The sequence below is a fragment of the Leopardus geoffroyi genome, chromosome C3 (genome assembly GCF_018350155.1).
Source record: "Leopardus geoffroyi isolate Oge1 chromosome C3, O.geoffroyi_Oge1_pat1.0, whole genome shotgun sequence".
Taxonomy (NCBI): domain Eukaryota; kingdom Metazoa; phylum Chordata; class Mammalia; order Carnivora; family Felidae; genus Leopardus; species Leopardus geoffroyi.
In genome coordinates, this window is record NC_059338.1 from 107,780,625 (window position 1) to 107,802,040 (window position 21,416).

General features: G+C 39.9%; 1 protein-coding gene across 13 annotated transcripts in view; it reads left to right on the forward strand.

The window, feature by feature from the left end:
* The first annotated feature begins 998 nt into the window (after nt 1–998).
* RGS22 (regulator of G protein signaling 22) overlaps nt 999–21,416 on the forward strand; it is a 145,297-nt gene continuing 124,879 nt past the window's right edge. For all 13 annotated transcript variants that reach the window (XM_045454073.1, XM_045454074.1, XM_045454075.1 and 10 more), the window contains exons 1-3: nt 999–1,134; nt 1,620–1,648; nt 18,531–18,593. In XM_045454073.1, the coding sequence (XP_045310029.1) occupies nt 1,110–1,134; nt 1,620–1,648; nt 18,531–18,593 (117 nt within the window). In that variant the 5' untranslated portion in view covers nt 999–1,109. The remainder of the gene's footprint in view (nt 1,135–1,619; nt 1,649–18,530; nt 18,594–21,416) is intronic.

Sequence of the window (21,416 nt, forward strand, 5' to 3'; positions counted from 1 at the left end):
GGGCCTGTGCTAAGGCAATTGTTGTTCATGGGAGTGGAGAGAAGACTCCGGATTCCAGAAATGCTTCAATGTAGACTTGGCTAAATACGGGGTTTCTGGCTTGAGTCCCTTGGAAGACGAAGGTACCACTTACTGAACATGGCATTTACCTAGAAAGATGAAATTCAAATTAATGAATATGGAAAATGTACATATCCTTTTGGATATGTTGATTAGGAAGCATCCAAGGAAGAGCTACCACTGAGTAATGTACAGCAAGGAATTGGATTTAGGGTTCTTAGGCTCAGAGGGAGCCTGAGGTGGAAATCTGGTTGGTTGGGAAATGTGAGTTGACATGACCTTTCTAAAAATCTCCTCCCCCTCTTCCTCCTAATCCTAATTAGAAGTACCGTTTTTCTTTTTTTCGAATTTCACTTTTAAACTCTCTGGAATACACACTATGGGCATACTCAATTTATTGTCCTTTCGTCACAGCCTCCTCGGGTAATTTTTAAAGCTTAGATGATATCTTGAAAACGCAGCAGTCGGAACCGACTGGAGCAAAAAATGTGGGGCAGATCTGGTTCCCAAAGCGCACGAATATGTGCATTTTCACAGCGAAGGTGAGCTCAGGCGCTGTGTGGGGCTCTGCCCTCCTTCAGTATCAAGAAAACTCCTGGGGCCCGACTGCCCTTTCTGCCTCCTTTTCTCAGGACCAGCCCATCAGGGCCGCTCTCCCGCCCCCACTCGCCCGCGGGTCCCTTTCTCACTAGGAGACACCAAATTTCCTGGACGGGGCGGCCGGGATTCTGCTCGAGGGACCAGGCCCGAGTCGCGGTCACCACAGGAACGAGGCCCGGCGAGTTGGGACCCTGCGCGGGGTCCCCCAGCCCCTGGCGGCGGCGCCCGCCCCCTGCCCCGGAGGAGGACGGGCTGCGGCGGCCCGCATTGTCTCAGCTCCATAGCAACTCAGCCGCGGCGGGGGCCACGCGCGCCGCTCTGCGTCGGCGTCCGCTCTGCGTCGGCGTCCGCTCCGGTCCGGCTCCCTCTCCCGGGGAGAGACGGGCGCTGCCCGGCGGTGGCGCCCTGAGGGCCCCGCGCGGGCGCCGGGCGCGGGCAACGGCGGCGGCATGCCGGAGAAGCGGCTCACCGCGGGTAGGTGCGGCGGCGGGGACCACACACCCGCCTCCGGACTTGACCTCTCCTCGCCCGGGCGCCCCCCACCGTCCGCGCTTTAGAAAACCTGGCTCCACTGCGCCTCTCATGGCGTTTTATTACGAACTTCCTCACCCCCCCCCCCTCTGACCCCGACCCCCGTTTGCATTGCCTCGTTCGCACCGTCTTATTTTGTCTTCCTTAATTCTCCGTTTTGCAGCTGGAATAATGGAAGCCTACAAGGTTAACTCCAGGGTCACAGTGAATTAGTGACCAAGCTGGATTCCAGAGGCCTTTCCTCCCCACTTCCACCTTGAATTCCAACTTAAAATTCAATCCATGTGCAAAGAATGAACAGAGGGCCAACATTTTACTAGAGCTTGCCCACGTAGAAAGCAGGCCTAGGTGCCGTCTCAAATTATTTCATTTACTTTAAAAGGAAATCAGATTTGAGTGAGATAATGCCATATTTTATCTTGTTTCAGAGCCACCAGATATTACAGAAGAAGAATTTGTAAGTACCATTTAGAGGGCTATCTCCCTCCCCCCCCCCCCCCCCCCCCGTGGCTCTTTAAAAATAGCAAATCATAGATTGTAGAAAAAAGCTGTAGGTTTTCTTTTCTCCTTTTTGCCAGATGAATATAATAGAAGCTTTGGTTCGGCAACAATGGTGCTGAGTACAAGACCTTTTTACATTCTTTAACAGGTACATTTTTTAAAAAGAGGCCAATTGATTTTTATGGTGGGTGCTATTTATTGTTAAAGTTCTTTTACATAAATGACTTCATTTTATTTCTCTAAACTCTTTAATGACTCTGTGAGAGAACGTTTTATCTCTGTGGTTTTACCGTGATGTGGTTGTGCAGTTGATTGATTGAAAACAAGTGGTCGGTTTATAGTTAGTTATAATTACTTTAAAAATGTAATAAATGGGTGAGCCTGGGTGGCTCAGGTGGTTAAGCGTGGGACTCTTGGTCCCACGACTTGGGCCATGATCTCATGGCTTCATGGGTTCAAGCCCCACATCAGACTCTGTTGTGGCAACACGGAGCCTGCTTGGGATTCTTACTCTCTCCTCTCTCTACCCCTCCCCCACTTGTGCTGTGTCTGTCTCTCTCAAAATAAATAAACTTAAAAAAAAATAAAAATGTACTAAATGTTTTCAGGTCAGACTTCTGGTGAGTAGCAACAAGTACTTTGCTAAGTAGTACATTATTTACTTTGTCATTTAGGTGAGTGCTATATCTAGGATGGGTTCTATTGTAATTCCTGTTGTGTATTTAAGGAACTTGCCCAAAGGTAAACAGAGAGAGGAGGTAGCAGTGCCTGTTTCCCACTAAGGTCTGAGTTTGATTCCAACAGCTCTAACCACTGAAGCGGCGAAGGATAGGCTGCTCCAAGATGGGTCACTTTGGCATGAAGATTATTTTGGGTTAAAAAGTAGTTGAAACCCAGCAGATTCAAGAAAAGCTCCTAACCTCTCCCACAACAGCCTAAAAAGAATTTAGGTAGAGGACCTGCACCAGGAAGGGAACCATCACCACAAAAAACTACGTTATGATATGAACTAGGTGTGGTAGACAGGGAGGAACCTAGCAAGGCCTGTTTGATCAAAGTCCTCTACGTCCCATGATTTCCAAGTGTCCCCAGGACACATTTGTTTACCAAACATTTACTCCTTTTCATTTTCCTGTGAATTACATTTTTTCCCTTTGAAGTCCCAGACCCGTGCCCCCTTCTTAGTTCAGAATGACCTATATGCCTCATTTTGCCTATCTTTGGAATTTCCACGTCTTGGTGAATTCCACATATGTACACTGTTGAATCTGATCTTCTGTTGATCTGTCCCATGTAAATTTAATTCTCAGTCTAGCTGGAAGACCATGAGGGCAGAGAAAAATTTTTCCTTCTCTTCACCATTTCTCGATGTTATTTGCTTATGTCCTCCGGTACTTATTTCTCTTCTTGGACAAGTATCTTATTTGCTTTTGGCTTTTTATTCAACAGACACTGGTGCTTCTGTATCCACTGTGCAGTGCTAGATGCTGAAGATAAGTCTCAAAAAGCTTAGGCTAAGCTTAGGGCTTAGGCTATATCTGCTAGCACCTTCCATTTTCACCCTTCCACACCGTTGGTCCACTCCGGAGAGAGACAGACAGACAGACAGACATCAGGATAGAGGCACAAAAAGCATGTCAGCAACTCCACCCATCTTCTCGTTGCCTTGGCGTAACCCTGTGTTGTAGCAGATTTCTTTAAGCTGCTTCCAGAACTATTCTACATTCCAGCAGGAGGTCAGGAGGTCAGCATTTCTCGAGCCAATCAATCTTTCTTTCTTTCTTTCTTTCTTTCTTTCTTTCTTTCTTCCTTTCTTTCTTTCTTTCTTTCTTTCTTTCTTTCTTTTAATTTTTTGGGCATTTTTTCATATTCTTTTTTTTTAAGTTTATTTATTTATTTTGATAGAGCCAGGGAGGGGCAGAGAGAGAGAGGGAGAGAGAGAATCCCAAGCAGGCTCTGCGCTGTCAGCACGGAGCCTGACGCGGGCTTCAACTCATGGACTGTGAGATCATGACCTGAGCTGAAATCAAGAGTCTGATGCTTAATTGACTGAGTCACCCAGGCACCCCTGGAGCCAATCTTTTCCATACAATTCCAGCATCAAGTCTCTGAGGGCCACTCAGCAGCATTGCACTTAACCATTTGAGCAGGCTGCTGACCTTTTCAGGTCTTTGCAGCCGTTTGGGAACTCTTAAGAGAAGGCTTTATTAGCTACCCCTTTTTTCTCTTGGTGTCTGTGCTACCACCATCTCCCGGTTGTCCCATCTGTCATGTCGATGTTCCCATTTCTGGCTTCTCTTTCTTTGCCCACGAAAGCGTTGACCTTCTTCGGAATTCTGATCCACAGGCTCTCTCTGGAGGACCTCTTCTTCTTCTATAGTTTTAGCCACCCTTATTTCACCGGGCTTCCAGATCTACACATCTCCAGCCTAGACTATTTCTGATTCCAGAACTCAATATCTGTTGGGTCATCAGGCACCTTCATCATCTGGATGTCCCTGTTTCACCTCCACAGTCACATTCCACACATATTTACCTCTGTTTTTCTTTTTCTTTTCTTTTTTTACGTTTTATTTAAAAAAAAAAATTTTTTTTTTTTCAACGTTTATTTATTTTTGGGACAGAGAGAGACAGAGCATGAACGGGGGAGGGGCAGAGAGAGAGGGAGACACAGAATTGGAAACAGGCTCCAGGCTCTGAGCCATCAGCCCAGAGCCTGACGTGGGGCTCGAACTCACGGACCGCGAGATCGTGACCTGGCTGAAGTCGGACGCTTAACCGACTGTGCCACCCAGGCGCCCCATTACGTTTTATTTTTGAGAGGGAGAGAGAGAGAGAGAGAGCGCGCACACCAAGTGGGGGAAGGGCAGAGAGAGGGAGACACAGAATCCGAAGCAGGCTCCTGGCTCTGAGCTGTCAGCACAGAGCCTGATGCGGGGCTTGAACCCATGAACCATGAGATCATGACCTGAGCCGAAGTCAGTTGCTTAACCGACTGAGCCACCCAGGCACCCCTTTACCTCTGTTTTTCAAGAGTGTGGTCAGGTGAACTTACCTCTCTGCTCCCCTGCGCCCCATGCTGTTTTTCTTCCTCTTTTTCTTGTTTTGGTGAATGGTACCACTGGCCATTCAGTCATCCAAGCCAGAACCTTTCTTCCCCTTTCTTCACCTCCTGCCTGCAACCATTTACCAAGTTCCTTTCATAGCCAGATATTTTTCTCCATCCTCACAGCTACTGTCTTATTTCAGGCCCTTATCCCTGGGCCTGGACTTTGGCAGTTGTCCTAACTGATATCACTGCCTCCAATAGTCCTTCTGTCGACTCCAATTTTTCTTGGCCTGAAGCTTAAAGTGCAAACTCCTGAGCATTGACTGTGCTGGATGATATTTCTTTGCTCTGTCTACCTTTACATTTTCCTTCTCCCATCCCTCCTACCCTGGCTGAAAGATTGCTATGAACTCTAAAAAAAAATTACCGTATTACTTAATGACTCAGCTCTTTTATGAATCCTACTGTTTATTGAATGCTGACTACATAGTATTTAACCTCAAAACAACTCCATTGGGTGGTTATTATCACCCACATTTCACAGGCGAGGAAGTTCAAGTCCACAGTGCTAACCAACTTGGCCTGAGGCCACACATCTAATAACTGTCAGAGCCAGAATGTCAAACACCTCCCTTTGGCACTCACAGTATTTTCTATATTACATGTGAATGTCAGGCAATGTGTCCCTATATAACTTTTCAGCCTTTTTAAACCTTCCTTCCCACTACTTTCTGTGTGGTAGATAATGTCATACTGTTTGGGGGATTATAGAGTACGTCCACATACCTTCTGCCCCGGCCAAACTGCCCTTCTTGCCTTTGCTGCGGAGTTCTGTCTTGGTTACCCTCCCCCTCTCTTTCCCAGTCTTGCACACCCTTCAGGGTCCAGTTCATCTCCTCTGTGAAACCTGTCCAACCTCAGATCATTTGGACTGCCTTTGAACTCTGTGCAGCTTGTGGTAGGGACCAGTTTGTGACCAGCTCCCCAAATTCATGTGCTCACCAAGCATTATCTATAGGTGAAATAATTCACACCTTGTACATGTATTTACCTCTGTTTTTTCAAAAGTGTGAAAATATTTTTTCTTTTATTATTAATTTTAAATTATTAATTTTAAAAATATTAAAATATTTTTTCTCATTATTATTTATAGAAAGATAATGTGACAGAGCTCTCTAGGTCCCCTAAATCGATTCTACCCTCTTCCACAGTATATAAGAGATACACTGCTCTCCATTTTAGACTACATTTTCTAGTGTTCCTTACAGCTAAATGTGGTTATGTAACCAAATTGTGGTCAATGGAATGTAAGCAGAAGTGTCGGGTCCTAATTCTGGAAAGCTGAGGTTTATAGAGATTAAATAACTCACCCCTAGGTCACACAGCTAGTACCTGGTCAAGCCATGGTTAGAATCTGAGTCACTCTGACTCTAACACTCACATAATGTAAAAGGAGAGAACATGCCGTTTTTCTTCTTTCCTGCTGGCTGGAATGAGGATGTGATGCTGGAGCTGAAGCAGTCAGCTGGGATCATGAGTTCGAAGTGGTGTCCGGAGGACAGCAGATCCTCCATCATACGATCATAGGGACCTGAGCACCTGCTGTTTGAGAAGGCCAGTCCTGAACTGCTTTTGATTATATGAGAGAAATAAACTTGTATCATAAAGAGTGTTAATTCGTTTTTCCATTATTTAAAAAAAAATTTTTTTTTAATGTTTTTATTTATTTTTGAGGCAGAGAGAGACAGAGCATGAGCAGGGGAGGAGCAGAGAGAGAGCAGGAGACACAGACTGGGAAGCAGGCTCCAGGCTCTGAGCCATCAGCACAGAGCCCGACGCGGGGCTCGAACTCACACACCTTGAGATCGTGACCTGAGCTGAAGTCGGACACTTAACCGACTGAGCCACCCAGGTGCCCCTCGTTTTTCCATTATTGACAACAGAGTCTATACTACTATTAAGTGCTCCTATATTCACAGGAACTTTTTTCGTACTGTATTTTCTCCGTCAGTGCTGTAAAAAGTACAGTGCTGTTGTGGATATCTGTAAAATACGTTAACTCTTACGTGAGATCTTCAGCCTCAAAGGACAGAATAACTCTGTTAGGATAAATCATTTGTGGTCAGGGACACATTGCCTGACATTCATATGTAAAATCTGCAATTTCGTAACAAAACTGGCAACTATTACAGGACTGGTACTATGTCTCAGTACATCTTCACGTTCCCTAGAGTGTGTAGTACGATGTCCAGAATATACTATTAGGTGATTAATAAATTTTGGTTGATGGATACCTTCATACATGATAATTAGTGTGATTTGTTTCACTTATTTTAATTTAATTTTATTATTTTTTTACTTAAAAACTTTTTAGAGTGTAGTTGACACACGATGTCATATTAGTCTCAGGTGTATGACATAGTGATTCAGGTTCTTTATACGTTATGCTATACTTCACTTTTTTTTTTGAAAAGTTTCATTTAATATATATTCTATAATTCTTTTTTTTATGTTTATTTATTTTGAGAGAGAGAGAGGGAGAGAGAATCCCAAGCAGTCTCCACACTGTCAGTGCAGAGCCCAACACGGGACTCTGATTCACAAAACCATGAGATCATGACCTGAGCCAAAAATCAAGAGTCAGATGCTTTACCGACTGAGCCACCCACTAGCCCCTATATTCTATATTTCTTAAACACCTCTCTGGTGGCATTTTTCTACTTTAGTATTTTTGTTAACTTTGTATTTGTTTGATTTTTGGTACTTCTGTTAGGGAAAATATATACACAAGAAATTTAATACACTATATTTTCTCCTTAGTTCCTCTGGGAGTATATTTTTAACTAAGCAATGTATAAATATTGTTATAAATACTTCAAATAATGAAAGTGATAAAGTGAATGCTTCTTTTCATCCCTTCCCTTAATCCAAACCTCTCTCATTTTTATATTCCCTAAAAACTGAAATATAAATCTGTCATAGCAAGAAAAGTAGAGTTCAGACTGCTTTATGTTACATTGGGATTTGATTATGTGTTAGGTATACATTGAGGAAAGTTTAAAGTGAGAGTGACTCCTAAATTATTTTTAGCTTTAAAATAGAAAATAAATTCATATTAAAGACTTAATTATTTGACTCTTAAATCCAAAATAATCATATTTTTTTCTTGTGCCCCCAAAACTCTTTGAAACTATGCAGGCGGGCATGTCATGACTCAAAACAGTCTTTGTAGAGTAAAAATTTTGTAGTTCAATGATTTCTTTTTTTTTTTTTAAGATTTTCTGATATATAAAGCCCACAGTTTCATTAATTTTAAAAGCAGATGCCATTTAAAAAAAAAAAAAAAGAAAAGCAGATCCCTTTATTTTTACCATCAAAACAAGAGGGACTGTACCTTCAAGCAGTATTTACGGTATTTAACTTATTAAGAAGGATATTCATTTTTAGCTAATCTTTTGCTCGTTCAGCTTCATATTATGCTGTCTGTATAGGTTGAGTGAAATTAAAGTCCACACAGAGGTGGCATTATATGGAAATGGTGGAGGGCAGGAGCAGGTAGACATAGGCACCATTCCTTTCCCTCGGCTCCCTCTCTCTTCTTAAGAGCGTGCACCACAAGTGTTTCCAAGAAGTCATTTGGAAACAGACAGGTCCTGCAGGTCCTTTGGAAAGTGTTAGTCTGTTTGGAATTCTTCCATCTCAATGGAGTCCAGTTCTCTGGTTGGAATCGAATTTCTGATGCTTTCTGGAACTGCAGAAACTGCATTAGAAGTTCCACCAATAAGTTAGTGACCCAGCATATTGTTAAGCAACTCCTTGCACTCACAGCTTTATTAGGCACTACTGGGGACACACATTGTCCACTAGTATTCTCAAAAGTGGTATAGTTTCTGATTGGAGAGATGACCTTTAATGTGAAACAATAAGAGGATAAGCAGTTTATGTTTAAGTGTGAACTTTGAGGTTTGAATCAAAAGTGCATTAGGACTGAGGGAAACTTTTTACCATGGGTAAGGTGTGGGATGGGAGAAGAGGTGATACATTTTTTAAAATTTATTTATTTTTGAGAGAGCACAAGCAGGGGAGGGACCGAGAGAGAGGGAGAGAGAGAATCCCAGGCTGACAGCATGAAGCCCAATGCAGGGCTTCGGCTGATGGACTGTGAGATCATGGCCTGAGCTGAAATCAAGAGTCAGGCACTTAACCCACTGAGCCACCTAGGCACCCCGAGGTTCTCTCTTTTAAATTAGAATATCAGGTTGTAAGGACCTTTGTACAGGGAGAAAGCCTTAGGGTATTTGGCCAAATGAACTGACTGAAGCCAAGTAGGTATGATTAGAGATGAAATTGGATAAAAGGGAATGGAGAGCTTCCTTTATCTTCCCCAGATCTTTGAGAATTTCTTCCAGTAGAGAGAGTGAGAACAGAAATCTGTTGCTGGGTAGATGCTGATTGAAATTTGTGATGGTAACTCTTAGGAATGAAAGGAGGAGGGTCCATACTTCTGGTCTTTATTGCGTGAGACACCCTTATTTTCTGCCTCCTTCATACACTACATTCATAATACAGTACAATGTTGTGAACCAGATGGGTCTGAGAAATACACCACGAGTTCTTAAATTTCCCCAAATGCTTTGATGGTAAGCAGGGTGCACTTTCAACAAGCCACCTTGTGGAGTGTGTTTCTCCTTGCGTTCTCCTTATCTGACTCTTTTCCTCTTTTTGTAATATCTCTCCTTTTTATTTTAGTGATATTGTTTTACTAGAATCTTTATTAGGCTACCAGTCTTTTCAGCTTTCATATCCTTAATGTAATCATTCAAGCATTCATTCAACAAAAATGTTGTAATTATCTATTATCTAAAAGCATTGGGAATCGAAAAAGTGAATAAAAAAGAACCTTTTTCTTCCAGAAGTTCACAATCCAGTGGGTGGGACGTGTAAACAGACAATTTTAGTGTGAAGTGTTAAAGGTTGTGATAGGGGAAAATAGGTGACCACTACTCTAGACTTTGGGGAAGAAAAAGGGTAGGCAGGAGAATAAGACAAAAAAAAAAAAATTTTTTTTCTAGGTAGAATAATCAGCATGTGCAAAGGTGTAGAACTGTAAAAAAAAATTGCTATGACTGAAGCATGGTGGTATGAGTTGAAGCTGGACAGCTGGGCAGTAGCCAAATTGCATTCATTATAAACTCTTTTTGTGATAGAAAAGGGTTGGGGGTTGGGGGGCAGGTAGATCTCTTGTATTAATTGAAATGTGATTAGAAAGACTGATTCATAGTTTGGTGTGGGTAAGGAGGGGTAGGGAAGATAAGGTTTGGCATGTTACGGACAGCAGGGTGAAGCAGAGGTCTTTTTTTTTTTTTTTTAATTTTTTTTTTCAACGTTTATTTATTTTTTTTGGGGACAGAGAGAGACAGAGCATGAACGGGGGAGGGGCAGAGAGAGAGGGAGACACAGAATCGGAAACAGGCTCCAGGCTCTGAGCCATCAGCCCAGAGCCCGACGCGGGGCTCGAACTCACGGACCGCGAGATCGTGACCTGGCTGAAGTCGGACGCTTAACCGACTGCGCCACCCAGGCGCCCCCATAAACTACTGTTTTGTATTAGTTTGTGGTGTTCTTTTGTTGATGTAAAATTTACGCACAATGAAATAGAAAAAATTTTAAGGGGGGGGGGTGCCTGGGTGGCTCAGTCGGTTGAGCGGCCAACTTCGGCTCAGGTCATGATCTTGTGGTTTGTGAGTTCAAGCCCTGTGTTGGGCTCTGTGTGGACCTCGGAGCCTGGAGCCTGCTTTGGATTCATGTCTCCTTCTCTCTCTGCCCACCCCCTGCTTGTGCTCTGTCTCTCAAAAATAAATAAATGTAAAAAAAGGTTTTTTAAAAAAATTTTTTTAAGGGTACCATTTGATGAATTTTGACAAGTGTATCCAACGATGTAATCCAAACATTCATTAATATATAGAACATTTCTTTTTTTTTTTTTTTTTTTTTTTTTTTTTAAATTTTTTTTTTTTCAATGTTTATTTATTTTGGGGACAGAGAGAGACAGAGCATGAACGGGGGAGGGGCAGAGAGAGAGGGAGACACAGAATCAGAAACAGGCTCCAGGCTCTGAGCCATCAGCCCAGAGCCCGACGCGGGGCTCGAACTCACGGACCGCGAGATCGTGACCTGGCTGAAGTCGGACGCTTAACCGACTGCGCCACCCAGGCGCCCCTATAGAACATTTCTATAATCTTAGGAAGTCTCTTCAAGCCTCTTCCTAATTTCTTTTGCCTCCACTCCCCTAAGACAACTACTGTCCTATGTTTCACCATAGAATAGTAGCATAGATTATAGATTTTACTTAGATTTAACTTCATATAAATAGAATCATACAGTTAGTTTTCTTTTGTGCAAGTCTTTTGCTCAGCATAATGTTATTAAGATTCATCCATGTTGTTGAGTGATTCTGGTGTATGCATACCTTTTATTGTGGTAAAACATAAAATTTAATTTACCTGCCATTTTGAAGTGTACAATTCAGTGGCATCAAGCACATTCACACTGTGGTACAGTATTCCCCACTATCCACGTCCACAAGTTTTTCATCTTCCCAAACTGAAACTCTGTATTCATTAGACAGTAACTTCCCATTACCTCTCCCATAACTCCTGGTTACCATTATTCTACTTTCTGTCTTTACAGATTTGACTATTCTAGGTACCTCATATAAGTGGAATCATACAGTATTTGCCCTTTCGTGTCTGGCTTGTTTTACTTAGCATAACATTTTCAGGGGTCATCCATGTTGTTGTATGTATCAGAATTTCATTCCTTTTTTTTTTTTTTTTTTTTTTTTTTTTGAGAGAGAAGGCGCAAGTGAGAGAGGAGCAGAGAGAGAGAGAGAGAGAGAGAAGTGGGGCTCAGCTGGGGCTCGTGTTTTATATGAAGTGGGGCTCGAGCTCACCTGATGCAGGGCTCATGTTCACCCGATGTAGGGCTCAAACTTACCTGATGTGGGACTCTCACTGATGAACTGTGAGATCATGACCTGAGCCGAAGTCAGATGCTTAACAACTGAGCCGGCCAGGTGCCCTGGAATTTCATTCCTTTTTAAGGCTGAGTAATATTTCATGTGTGTATTTACCATATTTTGTTTATTCTTTCATATGTCAATGGGCATTTGAGTTGTTTCCACCTTTTGGCTATTTTGAATAATGCTGCTGTGAACATGGGTGTAGAAAATTCTGTTTGGGTCCCTGCTTTTCAGTTCTTTAGGGCCTATACCCAGAAGGGGAATTGCTGGGTCATATGGTAATTATATGTTTTACTTTTTTGATGAACTGCCATTTTGTGTTCCACGGCAGGTGCACCATTTCACATTCCCACCAGTAATGTACAAGAGTTCCAATTTCTCCACATCCTCACCAATACTTGTTATTTTCCTTTTTTTTAAATTTTTTAATGTTTTTATTTATTTTTGAGACAGAGAGAGACCAAGCATGAGCAGGGGAGGGGCAGAGGGAGGGGGAAACACAGAATCTGAAGCGGGCTCCAGGCTCTGAGCTGTCAGCCCAGAGCCCGACGCGGGGCTCGAACTCACGGAGTGTGAGATCATGACCTGAGCTGAAGTCGGACGCTCAACCGACAGAGCCACCCTTAGGCGCCCCTATTTTCCTTTTTTTTAAAAAATAGATGTGAAGTGATATCTCATTGTGGTTTTGCCTTTCATTTCTTATATTGCTATTGATGTTGAGCATCCTTTCACATGCTTTTTCACTATTTGAATGTCTTCTTTTTTTTTAATGTTTATTATTTTTGAGAGAGAGAGAGACAGAGACAGAGGGCAAGCAGGCGAGGGGCAGAGAGAGAGGCAGACACAGAATCTGAAGCAGGCTCCAGGCTCTGAGCTGTCAGCACAAAGCCTGATGTGGGGGTCAAACTCACACACTGTGAGATCATGACCTGAGCTGAAGTCAGCCACTTAACCGACTGAGCCACCCCGGCGCTCCTGAATGTCTTCTTTATAGAAATGTCTATTCAAGACCTTTGCCCATGTGAAAAATTTGGATTGTTTATCTTTTTCTTTCTTATTATGTATATGATTTGCAAACATTTTCTCACATTCTGTAGGTTTTTTCACTTTCTTAAGAGAAGGTTTTGATGCATAAAATTAAAAATTTTTTATAAAGTCCCAATTTATTTTTTCTTTTGTTGCTCATGCTTTTGGTGCAATATCTAAGAATCCACAGGCAAATACAAGCTCTTGAAGATTTATCCTTATTTTTTTGTAAATATTTTGTAGTTTTAACTCTTATGTTTGGGTCTTTCATCCATTTTGAGTTAATTTTTGTGTATGGTTATAAGGTCAGGGTCCAACGTCAAGGTCAGGGTCCAACGTCATTAAGTTTTCTTAGCACCATTTGTTGAAAAAGAATGTCCTTTCCTCACTGACTGGTCTTAGTATCCTTGTTGAAAATCATTTGATCATGTGTGAGAGAATTTATTTATGGACATTATTCTATTCCAGTAGTCTGTAAGTCTGTCTTTATGCCATACTGTTTTGATTACTTTAGTTTTATAGTAAGCTTTGAAATCAGGATATAGGAGTCCTCCAACTTTGTTCTTTTTCAAGGTGGTTTTGGCTATTTAAGGTCCCTTGAAATTCCATATGAGTTTTAGAATGAGTTTTTCTTCCTTTTTTAAAATCTTTATTATTTTTTTAATGTTTATCCACTTATTTTGAGAGAGACAGAGAGAAAGAGAGTGAGAGAGAGACATGGGAGGGGCGGGGGGTGGGGACAGAGAGAATCCCAAGCAGGCTCCACACTGTCAGCACAGAGTCCAATGTGGAGCTTGAACCTACAAACCATGAGATCATGACCTGAGCCAAAACCAAGAGTCAGACGTTTAACTGACTGAGCCACCCAGCCACCCCTAGGTTGAGTTTTTCTATTTATGCAAAAAAATAAATAAATAAAAAATAAATAAAAATAATGTTATTGGGATTTTGGTGGAGATTGTATTAAATCTGTAGATTGCTTTGGGTGGATTGTCATTTTAATAATATTGCTTCCAATTCATGAACATGGTATGTCTTTCCATGTACTTATATCTTCTCTAACTTCTTTTCAGTAAACTCTTTGTAAATGGAATTATTTTCTTAATTTCCTTTTTGGATGTAGGTAACTTTTTAATATCAAGTTTTATAGTTGAAATGACTATGCAGTTACTAATCAAGACTTTTTAATGGTGATCCCTTATAATTCTTGAATAGTCTCTATTGGTAAAAAACTGTATCACCCAATAAGAGTTAAAAATTTTTAGACAATTTTTGTAACCATTTAAAATTGCAAGAGTTGAGATTAACATTTAATAGTTCTTTTTGCATGACAAACACAAAGTTAATATTTCTTAGGATAAAGAAATAGATTTAGAAATCAATAAAATGTGGGGTGCCTAGGTGGCTCAGTCAGTTAAGCATCTGACTTCAGCTCAGGTCATGATCTCACAGGTTTGTGAGTTCAAGCCCCAAGTCAGGCTCTGTGTTAACAACTCAGAGCCTGGAGCCTGCTTCGGATTCTGTGCCTCCTTCTCTCTCTGCCCCTCCCCTGCTTTCACTCTCTCTCTCTCTCTCTCAAAAATAAATAAAAATAAAAATAAAAAGAAACAAATCAATAAAATGTTTCATATCAAATATTTCAAAGTAATGATGAAAGTCTGTGTTGCAGGATATGCATACATTTTTTGACTGATCACCTTATATCTAGCTTGGATACTACTACAGACATACATTGGTTACCAGTGGACAGAAATATCTGATATATGTGAAGGCAGAGATTTGGAGCTGTCATCTGTAGCCTTCCAGGATCTCCCTTCCCCCTTTCCTCCAAGCTGTCAGCACCTTTGTCTTGTGCTGTTTTCTTGGACATCTAAAACAAACTCTTCTGGGAGCTCCATGGGACAGTGTATGCTCTGCACATAGCTAATAAATCTATGTCCAGGGGCTTGAGCAACTCGTTGGCTTTGCTCAGTGTCTTACAGAGGAACAGTGGGTGTGGAATGTGACTCATAAATCACTTTATCCAGGGGAGGAAGATGGACATGAGGAGTACCAAACAAGGTTGCTCACAACCTTGAGTCACCATTCTGGGAGCCCCAGCCATCCCTGGCTGTGCCTGGTTGCCTTGAAGGCTGAAGAGGTCCACTTTCATTTGACCCGTTGAACTCCATTGTCTTCCCCTAGTGAGAAGCTCTGGTCTAGTGATTGGCTTGTTTGGAAAGGAGAAAAGAAAGATCATGTGTAATTTAGGAAGAAACAATAAAAATAGGTGCATCCTGATGGCTGTAATTTTTGAAATACGGCCTGTCTTATTCACTGACTGATGATAGCATTCCTAATCTAAGGTGTGTCAGTATAGGATTCAGCATTGGATATTAGATGAATAGCTTTGGTGTAATGTGTGAATGGCTTGAAATGAAGTTGGAAACATGGATTATTTTTCTACTTCTGCCATTAGCTAACCGTGATCACTTTTACTGTGTTTTGATTTCCATGTTGCTTTGCTCATGCATTTCTCTCTGTGCTTCGCATTGTTGCTTCTCATTTATGTATTTCTAATTATAGAATTGAAGTTACTTCAAATGCCATTTTCTCCACTTGAGTCTCTTCTAATTCCTCCTACCAGATAATATCTCCTTCTTTTGAGAGGAAACATTTAATACTATAATTTTCTTTTGGCATGTATCATATTCTTTGGTGGACTATGGTTTATGTCTATGTATATCTTACTTCATCTTCCTTGTTTACAAGGTCTTCTTTGTATATCTTGCCTGTTTTAGAGTGGTGAACTAATTGTAGTTTATCTGATTTGAGGGCTCAGCAAAATAAATTCTTAAGCAAAAAATTTTTTGTCTACCATAATTAGCCAGCACATATAAACTATTTTGCTTAACCCTCTTTCAGGAAGAAATTTGAGAAGTCTGGACTAAAAACGGAAAAGCTGACTTCACTTTCACAGATGGCACACCTGTAATACATGAAAAAACAGGTTTCAAGTGTGTATTCAATTCTGAAAAAATGTTCCTACCTTCCATTGCATCATTCAGCAGAGAATCTGTGCTGCAAAGTTTGCAGTCAGGTTCATGGAATGATGTAATGGAGGAATTGATTGTAACTCAGTTTTCTTCTTGATTGTGCCATTAATAACCATCACCAGTTTATTGGTTATTTGGAATATATTAATCCCAAGCATGGCGACTTAGTTCATTTTAATACAGCCGTGTGACTAGATTGTGGAAACTTACAAAGAGTAAGTTTCTTTAGATCAAGGCCTTTTTTAAATGAAGCGTTTTGAGAATAAAGTATTTATGAAGATCCTTAATAAATAAGGATAGATAAATAATACGTAAAGGGTTTCATAAAGATCCTCATTGGCTCACTGATATGACAAATTATCTGAACATGTTGGACTAGAAGCTTCAGTGGGAAGATACGCTCATTTATTTAGAGACGTGCAGGCCTTCCCATTGAAGTGCAACAGGAGAACTGAGTCGGCACTTGGAGGCCATGCTTATTTCCCTTGCAGAACTTCCCTAGTAGCAGCAGAAGTGCTGATATTTCATATGGGGAGAAAGCAAGATACAGCTTCAGAAAAGATATACAGATTTTGATGTTTGTGAATACTTGGAGTTTCTATGGTTGGAAATGCAAACCTGAGGATGTGACTGAACGCCAGAGAAATGCCCTATCAATGTGGTTCAGTTTCAGGGCACCTGAGGTTGCTGGAAGCAAACTGTTCACCAGGTAGGGCAGTGCTACTTGATGAGGGTTTGTCGACCAGAGCTGCCTGAAACTCTCATCAGTCCTTGTTGAGATGAGTTCAGAAGTCGAGAGCAAACATGTAAAAACTTTATGGTATGTTGACAGAGTCTGTTTGTATCTACTGAATTTGGTAATAAACCATTGGGCTTTTGTATTATGCGTATCTTTTATTTCATTTTCTAGTAATTCATTCTTACTGTATTTTATAGGTTATTTGTCTGAAACTTAGGGAACACACAAAACAAAACAGTTACTTCATCATAGATAGTTGGGAACTCATTGAGTTACAATCTCTGAGAAGGGTGAGGCAACTGGAAATGAATATATGAGTCTGAGGATTATCTAGAAATTTGTGGCCATGTGACTGGCCATATTCTAGCAATATTTAGGTGCACCTGACTCTGTGAAATGCACATTCTGTTTGATAGGTAAAATTTAAAAATAAGGTGCTATTTTAGAAAAATTAGTAAGGGACAGTACTCCCTTACTGTTATTAATTAAAATACTCATGCTTCCCGTCTGAGGATTTTTGATCATGAGCCCAGTAGTACAAAATTTGGCCACCCTTACTGTGGGACAGTGCCCTCCATCTAGGAGATCCTAAAAATATTTATTAAATTCAGTTGATTTCTCTTAAGACTTAGCAGAAAGTAGATAGTTCGCTAAATAAAGTCCAGAAAATTAAAGTAACTTTGAAAGGTAAAATTTGAAAGCTTATTAGCTGTATATCACCTCTACCAGCCTTACTCTGCTTTGTTAAATCTTCGCCAGTGAGAACTTTGAGAATATATTATTGAGGTACCACTATGAACGTAGACGGTTTATGAGATGCTAAGTGTGTTGTTGTTTTAATCAGTTGAGATTTTTAGTAAGCTAAATCCTTAGTTTTAAAGTTCAGATTTTTAGTATGTTCCTTGATGTAAATCCTGTAAGTGGTTATTTATAACTCTATACTAATTGTATTTATAACTCTATACTAATTGTACTACAAATACTTAGAGAAATTACCCTGCAAAATCTATTCTCCAAGTCAATATGCTAGAGTATCTTCCTTACACTGCAACACTATACTTCAACAAATTTTAAAAATTGGCCAATATAAGAAGAAAATAATCAGCCATATGGAAATAATAGCATTGTGTCATATTGTCAACTTTCATGTTAGATTTGCAAAGTGGAAATATAATTATGAATAACAAAATAAACACATGTACTGTATAGCAGAGTATGCCATGATATGCTTTTGACACAATGGAAACAATTGCTAATAAAATAAGGTGTTTTATTTGGAAGAGAAAATTTGTTCTTGGCAGGGGATTTCCAATTTTGCCAGTTTTAAAAGTGGCTATGTTGGTGGGTGAGATAGTTATGGAAAAAATATATACAATCTTTATGCTTAGAACACATGCGTTGTCAAAGTTTCTTCATGCAAATTTCTAACTGTCAGATTACTAAAGCTGTCTCATTCTGGGGAGGAGGCAGTCGAATATTTTCTTTACTTAGTTTATCACTTCCATTAGGCAATTTAAGAAATTTACATTCTGAATTTCATTTTAACTTCAAACACGGTTCTGTCTTTATTGATTCTGCCATTATTGTAATAAAATATATTTAATATAATAATATAAATAAATATCATATACATAAGTGTATAAAAATACGTCTGTAGGAAATTTACCTTGTGTTGAGTTTTGTACTATATTTCATTTAAGTGCTGTGCTATATTTTTCATGTGTTCTGTTTTCCAGCTAGGCATACTGACAAAATCTTTTAAGAGTGTGCTCCATTCTGTTTTCTTCTTTCTTTCCTCCAGAGATTGTAGCACTGTGTTCTATTTATAGTGAGCACTTGCTGTTGACAGACTGAAAAAGATCTGAGGATCTACATTATAATCTTTTGATAAGCAGAATTAGAGAATAATATTGGCATGTTTTAAAACATCTCAGTATAAGCATAATATTGTGTTTTATATTTTTTCAGGAAGATTCTTTGGCAACAGATGATTTCCTTGTGGACTACTTTAATGAATTCCTAAGCCTTCCAGTGAGTATATTCTTATGTTCTATGGAATATATTATCAAAGCAAAATATTGTAGTCAGTGGATTATTTTATAAGGTAACTTTATGAAGGATAATCTCTTTCAGAATTATTAATGAAAAGTAAAGTTTGTATCTTTTTATGGAGTTAATCATTTGGGTTTGAATCATATTTGGAAATTACTGAAGAAAGCTGCATCAGTTGTACAACAATAAGAGTGAATGAATGAATGAATAAGAAAGCTGGAATTTTTAAAACAATTTTTATTTTTTTTTTTATTTAAAAAAAAATTTTTTTTTCAACGTTTATTTATTTTTTTTGGGACAGAGAGAGACAGAGCATGAACGGGGGAGGGGCAGAGAGAGAGGGAGACACAGAATCGGAAACAGGCTCCAGGCTCTGAGCCATCAGCCCAGAGCCTGACGCGGGGCTCGAACTCACAGACCGAGAGATCGTGACCTGGCTGAAGTCGGACGCTTAACCGATTGCGCCACCCAGGCGCCTCTAAAACAATTTTTAAATGTGTATTCATTTTTGAGAGACAGAGAGAGACAGAGCATGAGCTGGGGAGGGGCAGAGAGAGAGGAAGACACAGAATCTGAAGCAGGCTCCAGGCTCTGAGCTGTCAGCACAGAGCCTGATGTGGGGCTCTAATTCACAGACCGTGAGAACATGACCTGAGCTAAAGTTGGATGCTTAACCAACTGAGCCACACAGGCACCCTGAAAGCTGGAATTTTTCTAACCATTAAAAGTATTTTGTACAAAAAATAATAATAAAAATAATAAATGTGGATAAACTAGAAAAGAAGTATTCTGTACAAAATCTGATGCTATTGTATTTGGCACTGTTTCAGGCTTTGAACAGAGGTGATAAAGACAAAATATCAAAAAAAAACTGTATTTCTTGACTCTAGGCAATTATTGTCATCCTTTTGTACAGATATTAAAGTGGAATTTGTGTCTAAGTTAACTAGAATTTTATATTAATAGTAAATAAGACATAGGTGGATGCCAAATAATAGAATTTTAGTCTTTCAGAGCATTGACTGATATACTTAACTATCAAGGGGTTTGGGGAAAGTGAGATGGGAATGCATAAAAACACTTACAGTGCTTGGCAAATAAACTTAATCAGGAATTTCAAATAAAAGAAAGATAAGAAAGGGTTTTCATTATTATACAAATGCAAAACCTTTTTTCATTAACATATTTACCAGGGAAATTTTGGAATATAAAAATGTCACAAGTAGTTTTAGAGGGTGTGGGCCATAATATGTTACTTTTAATTAAAAATTTAAAACTTATTTTAAATTTAAATTTTAATGCAATTTTGGCTTTAGGAGTGGAATTCAGTGATTCTTCACTTACCTACAACACCCAGTGCTCGTCACAAGTGCCCTCCTTAGTACCATATCCCGTCTAGTCCATCTCCCACCCACCTCCCTCCGTCAAACCATAGTTTGTTCTTTATCATTAAGAGTCTCTTGTGGTTTATTTCCCTCTCTTCTCCCCTCTCCCTTCCACATATCCATCTATTTTGTTTCTTAAATTCCACATATGTATGAAATCATATGATATTTGTCTTTCTCTGATTGACTTACTTTGCTTAGCATAATACATTTTAGCTCCATCCACATCATTTTAAATGGCAAGGTTACATTCTTTTTTTGATGGCTGAGTAATATTCCATTGTGTGTGTGTGTGTGTGTGTGTGTATTTATATATTTGTATGTCATATCTTCTTTATCCATTCGTCAGTCAATGGACATTTGGGCTCTCTCCAGAGTTTGGCTATTGTTGATAATGCTGCTATAAACATTGGGTACACGTACTCCTTCAAATCTGTATTTTTGTATCCTTTGGGTAAATACTTAGTAGTGCAATTGCTGGGTCTTAGGGTAGTTCTGTTTTTAGTTTCTTGACCCTCCAGAGTGGCTGCACCCGTTTGCCTTCGCACCAACAGTGCAGAAGGATTCCCCTTTCTCTGCATCATAGCCAACACCTGTTGTTTCTCGTGTTGTTAATTTTAGCCATCCTGACAGATGTGAGATGGTATCTCATTGTGGTTTTTCATATTTCCCTGATAATGGGTGATTTTGAGCATCTTTTCATGTGTCTGTTAGCTATCTGGATGTATTCTTTCGAAAAGTATCTATTCATGTCTTCTGCCCATTTCTTAATTGGATTTTTTGGTGTTGAGTTTGATAAGTTCTTTATAGATTTTGGATTCTAACCCTTTATCAGATATGTTGTCTGCAAATATCTTCTCCCATTCTGTAGGCTGCCTTTTTGTTTTGTTGATTGTTGTTTTTTGTTTTTTGTTTTTTGCTGTGCAGAAGCTTTTTATCTTGATGAGGTCCCAATAGTTCATGTTTACTTTTGTTTCCCTTGCCTTTGACAATGTGTCTAATAAGAAGTTGCTCCAGCCAAGGTCAAAGATGTTGTTCTCCTCTAGGATTTTTATGGTTTCCTGTCTCACATTTAGGTCTTTTCATTCATTTTGAATTTACTTTTGTGTATGGTGTAAGAAAGTGGTCCAGTTTCATTCTTCTGCATGTCACTGTCCAGTTTTCCCATTTTCCCTTGTTGAAGAGACTGTCTTTTTCCATTGGATGTTCTTTTCTGCTTTGTTGAAGGTGAGTTTAGCATATAGTTGTGGGTCCATTTCTGGGTTTTCTATTCTATTCCACCGAACTATGTGTCTCTTTTTGTGCCAGTGCCATACTGTCTTGATGACTACAGCTTTGTAATATAGCTTGAAATCTGGAATCATGATGTCTCTAATTTTGTTTTTCTTTTTCAGAATAGCTTTGGCTATTCAGGCCT